The 15,162-nt window shown below is 43.0% G+C and overlaps 4 protein-coding genes across 5 annotated transcripts in view; all 4 read left to right on the forward strand.

Annotated features, from left to right (window-relative positions):
- The first annotated feature begins 249 nt into the window (after positions 1 to 249).
- LOC124484916 (protocadherin alpha-2-like) lies at positions 250 to 3,008 on the forward strand. Its single transcript, XM_047046034.1, has 2 exons — positions 250 to 2,722; positions 2,988 to 3,008. The coding sequence occupies exons 1-2, from the start codon at positions 374 to 376 to the stop codon at positions 3,006 to 3,008; spliced, it is 2,370 nt and encodes a 789-aa protein (XP_046901990.1). The 5' UTR covers positions 250 to 373.
- A 231-nt stretch (positions 3,009 to 3,239) lies between these two features.
- On the forward strand, positions 3,240 to 5,744 carry LOC124484917 (protocadherin alpha-2-like). Its single transcript, XM_047046035.1, has one exon. It carries the CDS (start codon positions 3,339 to 3,341, stop codon positions 5,742 to 5,744), a length of 2,406 nt encoding a protein of 801 aa, XP_046901991.1. The 5' UTR covers positions 3,240 to 3,338.
- Positions 5,745 to 6,141: 397 nt separating this feature from the next.
- On the forward strand, positions 6,142 to 8,723 carry LOC124484918 (protocadherin alpha-3-like). The gene has a single exon (XM_047046036.1). The coding sequence runs from the start codon at positions 6,261 to 6,263 to the stop codon at positions 8,721 to 8,723; it is 2,463 nt and encodes an 820-aa protein (XP_046901992.1). The 5' UTR covers positions 6,142 to 6,260.
- An 843-nt stretch (positions 8,724 to 9,566) lies between these two features.
- LOC124484881 (protocadherin alpha-C2-like) overlaps positions 9,567 to 15,162 on the forward strand; it is a 33,661-nt gene continuing 28,065 nt past the window's right edge. Inside the window, exon 1 of one of the 2 annotated variants that reach the window (XM_047045972.1) lies at positions 9,567 to 12,090. In XM_047045972.1, coding sequence (XP_046901928.1) covers positions 9,721 to 12,090 — 2,370 coding nt within the window. In that variant the 5' untranslated portion in view covers positions 9,567 to 9,720. The other variant, XM_047045974.1, reaches the window with a different exon arrangement.

Below are 15,162 nucleotides of genomic sequence, written 5' to 3' on the forward strand. Positions count from 1 at the left end.
TAGTTTAATACATGAAATGCCGGCAATTGCAGATCTTTAGGTTTCATATATCAATATTAGTGAGAGCTGTCAGGGACCATACTTTAAGTTCTAGAAACTGGATTGAAGAGTGCGCTCTAAATTCTGTAGACACAAGGCGTCGCTATAGACCGTGATTTAAAACGCAGTTTGATCACTAATCTATTATTACAATCTCCTCCTTTCTCTCCTGGCCTCCATTGCGCGTATTGCTTTGTCAGTGTCGCACGATACCATACGTCTGAGGAACACGTATTTTAGAAGATTATGTTAGCATTTGAAACAACTGTGCTTATTTTGTTTGAAGTAACTGATCTCCACAACCTCACGGATATTTAATAATCCTTGGATAACGATGGATGTTTCCGTGTGGATTCTTTTCCCTCTGATTTGTTTATGGGAGGTATCATCCGGTCAGATTTCTTACTCCGTCTCAGAGGAGGTGAACAAGGGAACCGCTGTTGGAAATATCGCTAAAGACCTCAATCTCAATGTTCAGGAACTGGAGTCTCGTATGTTACAGGTTGTATCTGAATCGAGCAAAAAGTATTTTGATGTGAATCTTAAGTCCGGTGTTCTGTTCGTGAATGAGAGAATCGACCGAGAGGAGCTTTGTGGGACCAATGAGAAATGCTCTTTGAGTGTAGAAGCTTTGGCGCACAATCCCATGAGCATCTTTCGTGTTGAAATAACTATTATCGATATAAATGACAATAGTCCCATTTTTTCTGTCAAGTCACTTACATTGAATATTTCTGAAAATGCGGCGACTGGAGAACACTTTTTTCTACCAGTGGCCTCCGACTCGGATGTGGGTAGTAACTCAGTGAAATCCTACAAGCTGAGTCCAAATGAACATTTCTCTCTGGATGTGCAGAGCGGAGGAGAGCAGAGTGTGTCTGCTGAGTTGGTGCTACAGAAACCTTTAGACCGAGAGAAACAGACTGTGATTCAGCTTGTACTGACTGCTGTGGACGGAGGGAAACCTCCTAGATCAGGGACTTTGCCAATCGTGGTAAATGTATTGGACATCAATGATAATAACCCTGTTTTCAGCAAACCTCTTTACAAAGTCAAAGTAGCAGAAAATATCAAGATGGGTAGTAAGATAATATCTCTCACTGCAACGGATTTAGATGAAGGTATGAATAGTAACATTCTGTATTCTTTCGTGCGACATGGTAATTCTAAAGGATACGGTATGTTCTCTATCGATCCTCAGTCTGGTGAAATATCAGTTATAGGTCACCTGGATTATGAAGAAAATGTTGGAGTTGAGTTGCGCGTTCAAGCTGCTGATCAAGGCCATCCTCCAAAAACCACCCAGTGCAAAGTTTTAGTGGAAGTCATCGACATGAATGACAACGCGCCACAGATTTCAATTACCTCGCTTATAAGCACAGTTAGAGAGGATTCTGAATCAGGTGCTGCGGTTGCATTGATAAGACTCTCTGATAAAGATGGCGGTAAAAATGGAGTTGTGAACGGCGAGATCAGTGGAACTGTTCCGTTTAAACTTCAGTCGTCTTATAAAAACCAGTACTCTCTGGTAGTGGACGGACCTTTAGATAGAGAGCGTCACCCCGAGTACAATATCACCATCACAGCCGTAGATGAGGGAACGCCCCCTCTCTCTAGCACCAGTGTTGTTACTGTGCACATTTCTGATGTGAACGACAACCCACCCCGCTTCCCAGAGCCCATTGTCAACGTGTATTTAAAAGAAAATAGTCCAGTTGGAAACCTGGTAGTTATTGCAAATGCGCACGATGCGGATGAAAACGACAACGCGCATATATCATATTCTCTGAAAGGTAGTGCTATGGCTTCATCACTAATCAATATTAATGAGTTGACGGGCGAAATATACACTCTGCAGTCGTTTAACTATGAAGAAACTAAACGATTCCAGTTCCAAGTTCAGGCCACAGACGGTGGTGTTCCTCCTCTGAGCAGCAACGTGACTGTGAACGTTTTCATCCTGGATGAGAATGACAACACTCCTGTTATTCTCCCGCCTTATTCTGACCAAGGCTCTGTCAACTCTGAGAACATTCCCTACTCTGCTGAAGCGGGCTACTTTGTGGCCAAGATCAGGGCTGTAGACGCAGACTCTGGTTACAATGCGCTGCTCTCTTATCACATCTCTGAACCAAAGGGGCCGAATCTGTTCAGAATTGGAAGCAGCAATGGAGAGATCAGGACTAAGAGACGCATGAGTGACAATGACTTGAAATCTCACCCGCTGGTCATAGTGGTGTCTGACAATGGAGACCCTTCCCTGTCTGCCACTGTGTCTATTGATGTTGTGGTGGTTGAAAGTACAGGTGACATGCAGACAACTTTCAGACAGCTACCAGTACAAGAGGAGAGTTTCTCAGATCTAAACCTGTACCTGCTCATCTCCATAGCCTCAGTATCAGTGATATTTCTACTGAGCCTCATCAGTTTAATAGCGGTAAAGTGCCACAAGACAGACGGCAGTTTCAGCAGGTACAGCGCCCCAATGATAACCACCCACCCTGACGGGAGCTGGTCTTACTCCAAATCTACTCAGCAGTATGACGTGTGTTTTAGCTCAGACACAATGAAGAGTGACGTGGTAGTTTTCCCCACGTCGTTTCCACCTGGTGACGGGGAGCTGATCAGTATCAATGGAGGAGACACTTTCAGTAGGACTCAAACTCTGCCCACCTGCGAAAAGGTAAGAAGAATTCACACAACTAAAAGGAAATTGCACAATGCAACGTTGATGCCATTGGCTAATGTTTCTTTTCTACGTAATTTTTATAATTTTTAAGGTTTACTCGTTTTGGTTGATTACACTGCATTGTATTATTATCAAGTTAGCGTTCAGCACCGCTTCACTGGACAGCAAAACCGCAAAATTGTTACTCCTCTCTTTGAATTTACAATTATGTCTGGAATTGCAGTTTAGTAAAATCAAACCCTTTTTCTGGCACTTGTAGATCTTTAGGATTCCTCTATGAATATTAGGTATAGTAGTGAGAGCTGTCAGGGACCATACTTTAAGTTCTAGAAACTGGATTGAAGAGTGCGCTCTCAATTCTGTAGACACAAGGCGTCGCTATAGACCATGATTTAAAACGCAGTCGGATCATTAATCTATTATTACAAACTCCTCCTTTCTCTCCTGGCTTCCATTGCGCGTATTGCTTTGTCAGTGTTGCACGATACTATACCTCTGAGGAACACGTATTCAGAAGAGTATGCTTGCATTTGAAACAATTGTGCTTATTCATTTTTTCGAGTAACTGATCTCCACAAACTCACGGATATTTAATAATAATTGGATAACGATGGATGTTTTTGTGTTGAATCTATTTCCCCTGCTTTGTCTATGGGAGGTATCATACGGTCAGATTTCTTACTCGGTCTCAGAGGAGGTGAACAAGGGAACCGCTATTGGAAATATCGCTAAAGATCTCAATCTCAATGTTCAGGAACTGGAGTCTCGTATGTTTCAGGTTGTATCTGAATCGAGCAAGAAGTATTTTGATGTGAATCTGAAGTCCGGTGTTTTGTTCGTGAATGAAAGAATCGACCGAGAGGAGATTTGTGGGACCAATGAGAAATGTTCTCTGAGTGTACAGGCTGTGGCGCACAATCCTTTGAATATTTTTACCATTGAAATTTATATTCTTGACATTAATGACAATGAGCCTTTGTTCTCGGTTAGTTCACTGACATTGAACATAACGGAAAACGCAGCAGCAGGAGATCGATTTCTTCTGCCAGTTGCTGAGGACACAGATGTGGGCATTAACTCTGTCAAGATCTACAAGCTGAGTCCAAATGAACACTTCTCGTTGGATGTGCAGAGTGGAGGAGAGCAGAGTGTGTCTGCTGAGTTGGTGCTACAGAAACCTTTAGACCGAGAGAAACAGGCAGTGATTCAGCTCGTACTGACTGCTGTAGACGGCGGAAAACCTCCCAGATCCGGTACTTTAGAGATAATGATACATGTTATGGATATCAATGACAATAATCCAGTGTTTAGCAAATCACTGTATAAAGTGAAAGTTGCAGAAAATATTGATATTGGATCAAAAATACTACGTGTCTCAGCCACAGATAAAGACGAAGGTATAAACGGTGATATAATGTACTCTTTCGTTGGACACGGGAATGCTAAAGGTTATGAAATGTTTTCTATAGATCCTTATTCTGGAGAAATATCAGTGAGAGGTGACCTTGATTATGAGGTAAACGTTGGTATTGAGCTGCGCGTGCAGGCGGCTGATCAAGGACAACATCCTAAAACTACCCATTGCAAAGTTTTAGTAGAAGTCATCGACATGAATGATAACGCGCCACAGATATCAGTGACGTCACTCATGAGCACAGTTAGGGAAGATGCTGAATCAGGTGCAGCGGTAGCGTTAGTAATGCTGTCTGATAAAGATGGCGGTAAAAATGGAGTTGTAAACGGCCACATCAGCGGAACTGTTCCGTTTAAACTGCAGTCTTCTTATAAAAACAAGTACTCTCTGGTAGTGGACGGACCTTTAGATAGAGAGCGTCACCCCGAGTACAACATCACCATCACAGCCGTAGATGAGGGAACGCCCCCTCTCTCTAGCACCAGTGTTGTTACTGTGCACATTTCTGATGTGAACGACAACCCACCCCGCTTCCCAGAGCCCATTGTCAACGTGTATTTAAAAGAAAATAGTCCAGTTGGAGACATGGTGGTTAGTGTGAATGCATATGATGCTGATGAAAAAGAAAACGCGCATTTATCATACTCTATAAAAAGTAGTGGCATGTCCTCCTCGCTATTCAACATTAATGATTTAACAGGCGAAATATACAGTCTGCAGTCGTTTAACTACGAAGAAATGAAACGATTCCAGTTCCAAGTTCAGGCCACAGACGTTGGTGTTCCTCCTCTGAGCAGCAACGTGACCTTGAACGTTTTTATCCTGGATGAGAATGACAACACTCCTGTTATTCTCCCGCCCTATTCTGACCAAGGCTCTGTCAACTCTGAGAACATTCCCTACTCTGCTGAAGCGGGCTACTTTGTGGCCAAGATCAGGGCTGTAGACGCAGACTCTGGTTACAATGCGCTGCTCTCTTATCACATCTCTGAACCAAAGGGGCCGAATCTATTCAGAATTGGAAGCAGCAATGGAGAGATCAGGACTAAGAGACGCATGAGTGACAATGACTTAAAAACTCACCCGCTGGTCATAGTGGTGTCTGACAATGGAGACCCTTCCCTGTCTGCCACTGTGTCTATTGATGTTGTGGTGGTTGAAAGTACAGGTGACATGCAGACAACTTTCAGACAGCTACCAGTAAAAGAGGAGAGTTTCTCAGATCTAAACCTGTACCTGCTCATCTCCATAGCCTCAGTATCCGTGATATTTCTACTGAGCCTCATCTGTTTAATAGCGGTAAAGTGCCACAAGACAGACGGCAGTTTCAGTAGGTACAGCGCCCCAATGATAACCACCCACCCTGACGGGAGCTGGTCTTACTCCAAATCTACTCAGCAGTATGACGTGTGTTTTAGCTCAGACACAATGAAGAGTGACGTGGTAGTTTTCCCCACATCGTTTCCACCTGGTGACGGGGAGCTGATCAGTATCAATGGAGGAGACACTTTCAGTAGGACTCAAACTCTGCCCACCTGCGAGAAGGTAAGGATATTGCATACTTCTAAAAGAAAATTGCAGAATGCAACGTCAATGTTATAATTTATTTTTGACTTGTAGTTTTTAAATTATGAACGATTGTTTATAATGGTTGATTATACTGCATTGCAATGGTATAAAGTTCATGGTCAGCACCACTGTGCTGGACAGCGACATTGGAAAGTTGGTACTTTTGAATCCACAATTGTGTCTGCAATTATAGTTTAATAAAATTAAATAAAATGCTGGCAATTGTAGATCTTTAGGATTCCTCTATGGATATCAGTGCGAGCTGTCAGGGACGATACTTTTAAGTTCTAGTAACTGGATTTAAGAGTGTGCTCTCACTTCTTTAGACACAAGGCGTCGCTATAGACCGTGATTTCAAACGATTTGATTACTAATGTATTATTACAAACTCCTCCTTTCTCTCCTGGCCTCCATTGCGCGTCTAGTGCTTTGTCAGTGTCGCACGATATCAAATGTGTTGGGAAAGTCTTTGAGAAAAAGAGGTGGCGTATATTTTTCTATGCCGTCTTTCATTGACGCCATCAAGGTTTTTACTATCTGTGGATAGCGATGGGTCTCTCCATCCTCGGATGCTTCTGCTGTGCTACTCTGCTGTTGCTTAGTTTGGTGGATTTATCTTCCTGTCAGATCGTCTATTCCGTCTCAGAGGAAGTGAACAAGGGAACCGTAGTTGGAAATATCGCCAAGGATCTAAATCTCAATGTTCAGGAACTGGAGTCCCGTATGTTTCAGATTGTGTCTGGATCTAAGACGAAATATTTCGAGGTAAATCGTAAAACGGGCGCCCTTTTTGTAAGTGAAAGAATCGACAGAGAGGAGATTTGTGGGACTAGCAAGAAATGTTCTATAAATGTAGAGGCCATGGCCCAAATTCCACATAGTCTTTATCGGATTGAAATAGACATACTAGACGTAAACGATAACGCGCCGTTTTTCTCAGTGAATAAACTGACGTTAAATATAACAGAAAATGCAATTACAGGAGACACGTTTCTCTTGCCTATCGCAAAAGATCCGGACGTGGGCAGTAACTCGGTGAAAGCCTACAAGCTGAGTACAAATGAACACTTCTCTCTGGATGTGCAGAGCGGAGTAGAGCAAAGTAAGTCTGCTGAGTTGGTATTACAGAAACCTTTAGACCGAGAGAAACAGGCTGTGATTCAGCTCTTACTGACTGCTGTAGACGGAGGAAAACCTCCCAGATCCAGTACTCTACAGATCTCAGTGAATGTTATGGATATTAATGACAATTATCCTGTTTTCAGTCAGACATTATACAAAGTAAAAGTTAAAGAGAATACGGCAAAAGACACTAAGATCGTTTCAGTTTTAGCAACGGATTTAGATGAAGGAGTGAACGGTGAAATAACATATTCTTTGGTGCGAGATGGCACTGAAGATAGGCCAGACTTATTCACCATTAATCCCCAGACAGGAGTCATTGAGATAACGGGACTTATTGACCATGAAAAAAATCCTGCAATTGAGTTAAGAGTCCAAGCTAAAGACAGAGGCATTCCTCCTAGAAGCACCCATTGTAAAGTTTTAATTGAAGTTGTCGATGAAAATGACAACGCACCTGCCATCTCGATAACTTCCCTTATAGACACAGTACAGGAGGACGTTAAAGCGGGCACCGCTGTAGCTTTGGTCACCGTGACCGATGGCGACGGAGGTAAAAATGGAGCGGTGCAGTGTAGCATTGCTACACCTGTTCCTTTCAAGCTGCAACCCTCATATAAAAACTATTACTCGCTTGTGGTCGACGGGCCGTTGGACAGGGAGCTAGCATCCCAGTATAATGTGACAATTGTAGCCGTGGATGAAGGGACACCACCTCTCTCTAGCTCCAGTGTCGTTACGGTTCTAATATCTGATGTGAACGACAATTCACCTCGTTTTTCAGACCGCGTCTCAAACGTTTATTTGAAAGAGAATAGTCCCGTGGGTTTTCTTATTGCCACGGTGACTGCGCATGATTCTGATATTAATGAAAACGCACAGATTTCTTATTCATTGATTGAAGAAGGGAATACCACACCGGCATCCACAATGGTAAATATGAACTCTTTAACTGGAGAAATATACACCTTGCAGTCGTTTGACTATGAAGAAACTAAACGATTTCAGTTCCAAGTTCAGGCCACAGACGGTGGTGTTCCTCCTCTGAGCAGCAACGTGACTGTGAACGTTTTCATCCTGGATGAGAATGACAACACTCCTGTTATTCTCCCACCCTATTCTGACCAAGGCTCTGTCAACTCTGAGAACATTCCCTACTCTGCTGAAGCGGGCTACTTTGTGGCCAAGATCAGGGCTGTAGATGCAGACTCTGGTTACAATGCGCTGCTCTCTTATCACATCTCTGAACCAAAGGGGCCGAATCTGTTCAGAATTGGAAGCAGCAATGGAGAGATCAGGACTAAGAGACGCATGAGTGACAATGACTTAAAAACTCACCCGCTGGTCATAGTGGTGTCTGACAATGGAGACCCTTCTCTGTCTGCCACTGTGTCTATTGATGTTGTGGTGGTTGAAAGTACAGGTGACATGCAGACAACTTTCAGACAGCTACCAGTAAAGGAGGAGAGTTTCTCAGATCTAAACCTGTATCTGCTCATCTCCATAGCCTCAGTATCAGTGATATTTCTACTGAGCCTCATCAGTTTAATAGCGGTCAAATGCCACAAGACAGATGGCAGTTTCAGCAGGTACAGCGCCCCAATGATAACCACCCACCCTGACGGGAGCTGGTCTTACTCCAAATCTACTCAGCAGTATGACGTGTGTTTTAGCTCAGACACAATGAAGAGTGACGTGGTAGTTTTCCCCACGTCGTTTCCACCTGGTGACGGGGAGCTGATCAGTATCAATGGAGGAGACACTTTCAGTAGGACTCAAACTCTGCCCACCTGCGAAAAGGTAAATACATGCTACCTGTTGTCCGATACCGATTCCCTTTTTCAGGAGTTAGCTATTTTCATGTCTAGAGTAATCTGTTTGATTTCTTAAAGCTGCAAAATGCGACTTTTTTATTTATTGTCTCATGATGTATTTCAGTTCCACCCCCTTACAATCTTACTGCAGTGGTAAAAAGTGTATATTGTGCATCATTACATAACTGTCTATACAAGGTAGTTCCACTCTAATTGGTCCTGTCAGTAGCTTAAACAAAAATGGCTTTATAAACTGCTCATTGTTCAGATTCAGCACCGCTGTCTCGGACAGCGACACGTGACTCCCCATGCTCTGGCTTGATATATAAGGATTCTCTTTGCTTTTTTTTTTTTTTTTACATTTCTGTAACCACATACTCATTTTAATTCAACGGTCTTGGTACAATTTTTCATTCTAGTAGTATAAAGGTATTCACCTGCCACTTGTTATAGGTTGCAATGTCACCTTGCGTTTGAGTTTTTCCTGGAGTTGGGCAATAGACCTATCGTGGCTCATTGTTTTCACATACTACCAGCGCAGGTGTCGTAGCTTTCAATATTCTTATTTCTTACGTATTTCAGCCACATGCCATCACAACTGTATTGTAGTAGTAAAAGGTTACTTTTGTTTACCCTTGCGTAATTACGCATATCCAATATTGATTTGCAAGAGCGTCCAACATATACAAGCTGCAATTAATTAGTAGTATTTATTATTATTTTTCTACATGGACTACAGTAGTCTCCCGAATTATATGTATCCGTTTCATAAACGCGAATATTGATATGATTCCAGATGAATCAACGCTCTCGGTTTATTGCTCACCCATTTCTGAAGAAACACAGGATGTCGCTGTTGACCGTGAAAGTTATTATTGCTGACAAACTGCTGGGCTCCTCCTTCTTTTATGGTGTAATATGATTCGATTCGTCTTTCCGAGAAGAGAAACGAGAAGTGTTCAGATACCGAATGAGGAAGTACAGAGATAGATTTCGTCAAATGGGACTATTCCCCTATCTGTTTTCAGTTGAAGTCCATTGTATTATTTTGATTTGCGTGTGCCTGTGAAGCGATGGCTCTCGAGCGAAGGAGTCCGGTGTTGTTTTGGATATGGTGTCTGATGCTTTGTTCATGTGGATTTTCCGATGGACAGCTGTTGTATTCTGTTTCCGAGGAGGTGGATAGAGGAACATTTGTTGGAAACATCGCCAAGGATCTACATGTAAATATACAGGAACTGGAATCAAGGGAAGTTCAAATTGTCACCGGTTCCCAAAAAAAGTATTTTGACATCGACACAAAGACGGGTGCTATTTTTGTAAATGAAAGAATTGACAGAGAGACACTGTGCCAGAATTCGGTAAAATGTTCTGTCGATGTAGAGGTGGTGTTTAATAATCCTGTGCAAATCCATCGTTTAGAAATCAACATCATAGACGTAAATGACAACGCGCCCTTGTTTGGAGAAAGCGTTCATAAAGTCAACATGTATGAATCTGCTTCCGCTGGCGATAGATTTCCCTTGCCGTCTGCCAGTGATCCTGACGTCGGTAGCAACGCTGTAAAAACCTATACGTTGAGTCCTAATGAATACTTCTCTCTGGATGTACAGAGAGGAGGAGAGCAGAGTGTGTCCGCTGAGTTGGTGCTACAGAAACTTTTAGACCGAGAGAAACAGGCTGAAATTGGTCTTATTCTCACGGCTGTAGACGGAGGAAAACCTCCCAGATCAGGGACGTTACAGATTGTAATTAATTTGATTGATGTGAACGACAATACTCCAACTTTCAGTAAGCCACTTTATAAGGCTGTTGTGGAAGAAAATTCTGCTATTGGGATGTCAGTTCTCACATTGAATGCAACGGATGCAGACGCAGAGGGAAATAGCGAGATAGAATATTCATTCACCGGTCAAGGCGGTTTGAATGACGTGTTTGAGATTAACAAACACACAGGTGAAATAACGGTTAAAATGGATCTAGACCACGAGGAGAACTCAGCATTTGAAATCCGCGTAGAAGCAAAAGATAAGGGTGTTCCACCTAGAAGTGCCCACGCAAAAGTATTAATTGAAATACTTGACGTGAACGACAACGCACCAGAGATAATACTGACATCTCTCCCAGGCGCTGTGAAGGAAGACGCTAAGAAAGGAACAGTTGTAGCTTCAATAAATGTGCGTGACAAAGATGGTGGTAAAAATGGGCAAGTTGCGGCAAAGATTATGGGATCTACTCCATTTAAATTACAGTCGTCTTATAAGAATTATTATTCTCTGGTTGTAGATGGGCCTCTTGACAGAGAAAATATCTCGTTGTATAATATAACAATAAGAGCCACAGACGAAGGTTTGCCTCCTCTCTCCACCAGCAGTGTAATCACTGTTCACGTCTCTGACGTGAATGACAACGCGCCTCGCTTTACAGAGCAGGTAGTTAACGTGTATTTGAAGGAGAACACTCCAGTAGGTGAACGCGTTGGAAATGTGACTGCGAATGATCCTGATGACAGTGCAAATTCTCAACTGACGTATGCTTTATTAGGTAACACAGGTGATGCTCGTTTGTCCACCTTTTTTAATCTGAACTCTTTAACTGGTGAACTATACAGCCTGCAGTCGTTTAACTATGAAGAAACTAAACGATTCCAGTTCCAAGTTCAGGCCACAGACGGTGGCGTTCCTCCTCTGAGCAGCAACGTGACTGTGAACGTTTTTATCCTGGATGAGAATGACAACACTCCTGTTATTCTCCCACCCTATTCTGACCAAGGCTCTGTCAACTCTGAGAACATTCCCTACTCTGCTGAAGCGGGCTACCTTGTGGCCAAGATCAGGGCTGTAGACGCAGACTCTGGTTACAATGCGCTGCTCTCTTATCACATCTCTGAACCAAAGGGACCGAATCTGTTCAGAATTGGAAGCAGCAATGGAGAGATCAGGACTAATAGACGCATGAGTGACAATGACTTAAAAACTCACCCGCTGGTCATAATGGTGTCTGACAATGGAGACCCTTCCCTGTCTGCCACTGTGTCTATTGATGTTGTGGTGGTTGAAAGTACAGGTGACATGCAGAGAACTTTCAGACAACTACCAGTAAAGGAGGAGAGTTTCTCAGATCTAAACCTGTATCTGCTGATCTCCATAGCCTCAGTATCCGTGATACTTCTATTGAGCCTCATCAGTTTAATAGCGGTCAAATGCCACAAGACAGATGGCAGTTTCAGCAGGTACAGCGCCCCAATGATAACCACCCACCCTGACGGGAGCTGGTCTTACTCCAAATCTACTCAGCAGTATGACGTGTGTTTTAGCTCAGACACAATGAAGAGTGACGTGGTAGTTTTCCCCACGTCGTTTCCACCTGGTGACGGGGAGCTGATCAGTATCAATGGAGGAGACACTTTCAGTAGGACTCAAACTCTGCCCACCTGCGAGAAGGTAAGCCAATAGGGAAAACATTTTACATGGAATGGTGTGGGATTTTAAGGATCCTTTGCAACATGTAGTTAGGTCTGTTTTTGGATTTTATCTATTTCACAGCCCTATTGGATTTTTTAATTGTCATTATCATTGTTTTATTTAAGTAAACAATGTAGTTGTAATAGATATTTGAATGTAAGCGAGAATAAGCTAAAATGTCAGTCTTGTTTAAGTTTCAGCCTTCCACATTATAGACACAATCATGTTGAGGAGTTTCAGTGACTTCAAATTCAGCACCACTGAGTTGGCCAGCAACTTTTGTTTGTCGAGTTTCTGGCATGTTTGAGGTTGGTATCTTTCAGTAACTTTAGAGTTATTTGTATTCAGTCAGAATACGAATGTCTCAAACTCATCTGTTTAAAGCGGCAGCTTATTTTATTTACCATTCGGGTCAACAAAATATTGTTGAATACATGATTGAAGGGTATATGAACACGTGGTGTCACTGTAGACCGTGGATATTTTCATCTGATTTCTCTTTATAGTAACTCCTCCTTCTTACGCGTCTATTGCTGTTAAAGGTTTTTGTCAGAAGGGTTGTGGTGAAGCACGGAACGCAGACGAGATTTCGGTGATTTAGGCGATTATGCTTGCATTTGAAACAAATATATATAATTGATCACAATAGCCTCACGGATATTAAATGATCCTTGGATAACGATGGATGTTTCCGTGTGGAGATTGTTCCATCTGCTCTGTTTATGGGAAGTATCATCCGGTCAGATTTCTTACTCCGTCTCAGAGGAGGTGAACAAGGGAACCGCTGTTGGAAATATCGCTAAAGATCTCAATCTCAATGTTCAGGAACTGGAGTCTCGTATGTTTCAGGTTGTATCTGAATCGAGCAAGAAGTATTTTGATGTTAATCCAAAATCCGGTGTTTTGTTTGTGAATGAAAGAATCGACCGAGAGGATATTTGTGGGACCAGTGAGAAATGCTCTCTGAGTGTACAGGCTGTGGTGCACAATCCCATGAGCATATTTCGCGTTGAAATAACTGTAATGGATATAAATGACAATGGTCCCGTTTTTACTGTCAATTTTGTCACGTTGAATGTTTCTGAAAACGCAGCGGCGGGTGAGCGTTTTCTTCTACCTTTAGCTGAGGACGTGGATGTGGGCAGTAACTCAGTGAAAGCTTACAAACTGAGTGCAAATGAACACTTCTCTCTGGATATGCAGAGCGGAGGAGAGCAGAGAGTGTCTGCTGAGTTGGTGCTACAGAAACCTTTAGACCGGGAGAAACAGGCTGTGATTCCGCTCGTACTGACTGCTGTAGACGGAGGAAAACCTCCCAGATCAGGGACGGTACAGATTATGGTAAATGTACTGGATATCAACGATAATAACCCCGTTTTTAGCAAGCCTCTTTTCAAAGTGAAAGTTGCAGAGAATGTTAAGATAGGTACCAAAATAATATCTCTAACCGCAACAGATTTAGACGAGGGTATGAATAGTAAAATTATCTATTCGTTTGTGGGACACGGTACTGCAAAACACTATGAATTATTCTCTATCGATCCTAATTCCGGGGAAATATCATTGAAAGGTGATCTGGACTATGAAGAAAATGTAGGTGTAGAACTGCGAGTTCAGGCTGCTGATCAAGGCCATCCTCCAAAAACCACACACTGCAAAGTTTTAGTAGAAGTCATCGACAAGAATGACAACGCGCCACTGATATCAGTGACGTCACTGATGAGCTCAGTTAGAGAGGATTCTGAATCAGGTGCAGCGGTAGCGTTAGTAATGCTGTCTGATAAAGATGGCGGTAAAAATGGAGTTGTGAACGGCCACATCAGTGGAACTGTTCCGTTTAAACTGCAGTCGTCTTATAAAAACCAGTACTCTCTGGTAGTGGACGGACCTTTAGATAGAGAGCATCACCCCCAGTACAACATCACCATCACAGCCGTAGATGAGGGAACCCCCCCTCTATCTAGCACCAGTGTTGTTACTGTGCATATTTCTGATGTGAACGACAACCCACCCCGCTTCCCAGAGCCCATTGTCAACGTGTATTTAAAAGAAAATAGTCCAGTTGGAGACCTGGTAGTTATTGTAAATGCTCATGACGTGGATGAAAACGACAACGCGCATATATCATATTGTCTTAAAGGAAGAGCTATGGCTTCATCGCTTATCAACATTAATGATTTGACGGGCGAAATACATAGTCTGCAGTCGTTTAACTATGAGGAAATGAAACGGTTCCAGTTCCAAGTTCAGGCCACAGACGGTGGTGTTCCTCCTCTGAGCAGCAACGTGACTGTGAACGTTTTTATCCTGGATGAGAATGACAACACTCCTGTTATTCTCCCGCCCTATTCTGACCAAGGCTCTGTCAACTCTGAGAACATTCCCTACTCCGCTGAAGCGGGCTACTTTGTGGCCAAGATCAGGGCTGTAGACGCAGACTCTGGTTACAATGCGCTGCTCTCTTATCACATCTCTGAACCAAAGGGGCCGAATCTGTTCAGAATTGGAAGCAGCAATGGAGAGATCAGGACTAAGAGACGCATGAGTGACAATGACTTAAAAACTCACCCGCTGGTCATAGTGGTGTCTGACAATGGAGACCCTTCCCAGTCTGCCACTGTGTCTATTGATGTTGTGGTGGTTGAAAGTACAGGTGACATGCAGACAACTTTCAGACAGCTACCAGTAAAAGAAGAGAGTTTCTCAGATCTAAACCTGTATCTGCTCATCTCCATAGCCTCAGTATCAGTGATATTTCTACTGAGCCTCATCAGTTTAATAGCGGTAAAGTGCCACAAGACAGACGGCAGTTTCAGCAGGTACAGCGCCCCAATGATAACCACCCACCCTGACGGAAGCTGGTCTTACTCCAAATCTACTCAGCAGTATGACGTGTGTTTTAGCTCAGACACAATGAAGAGTGACGTGGTAGTTTTCCCCACGTCGTTTCCACCTGGTGACGGGGAGCTGATCAGTATCAATGGAGGAGACACTTTCAGTAGGACTCAAACTCTGCCCACCTGCGAAAAGGTAAGCAGGATCAATCCACAG

This window comes from Hypomesus transpacificus, chromosome 23 (assembly GCF_021917145.1).
Source record: "Hypomesus transpacificus isolate Combined female chromosome 23, fHypTra1, whole genome shotgun sequence".
NCBI lineage: Eukaryota > Metazoa > Chordata > Actinopteri > Osmeriformes > Osmeridae > Hypomesus > Hypomesus transpacificus.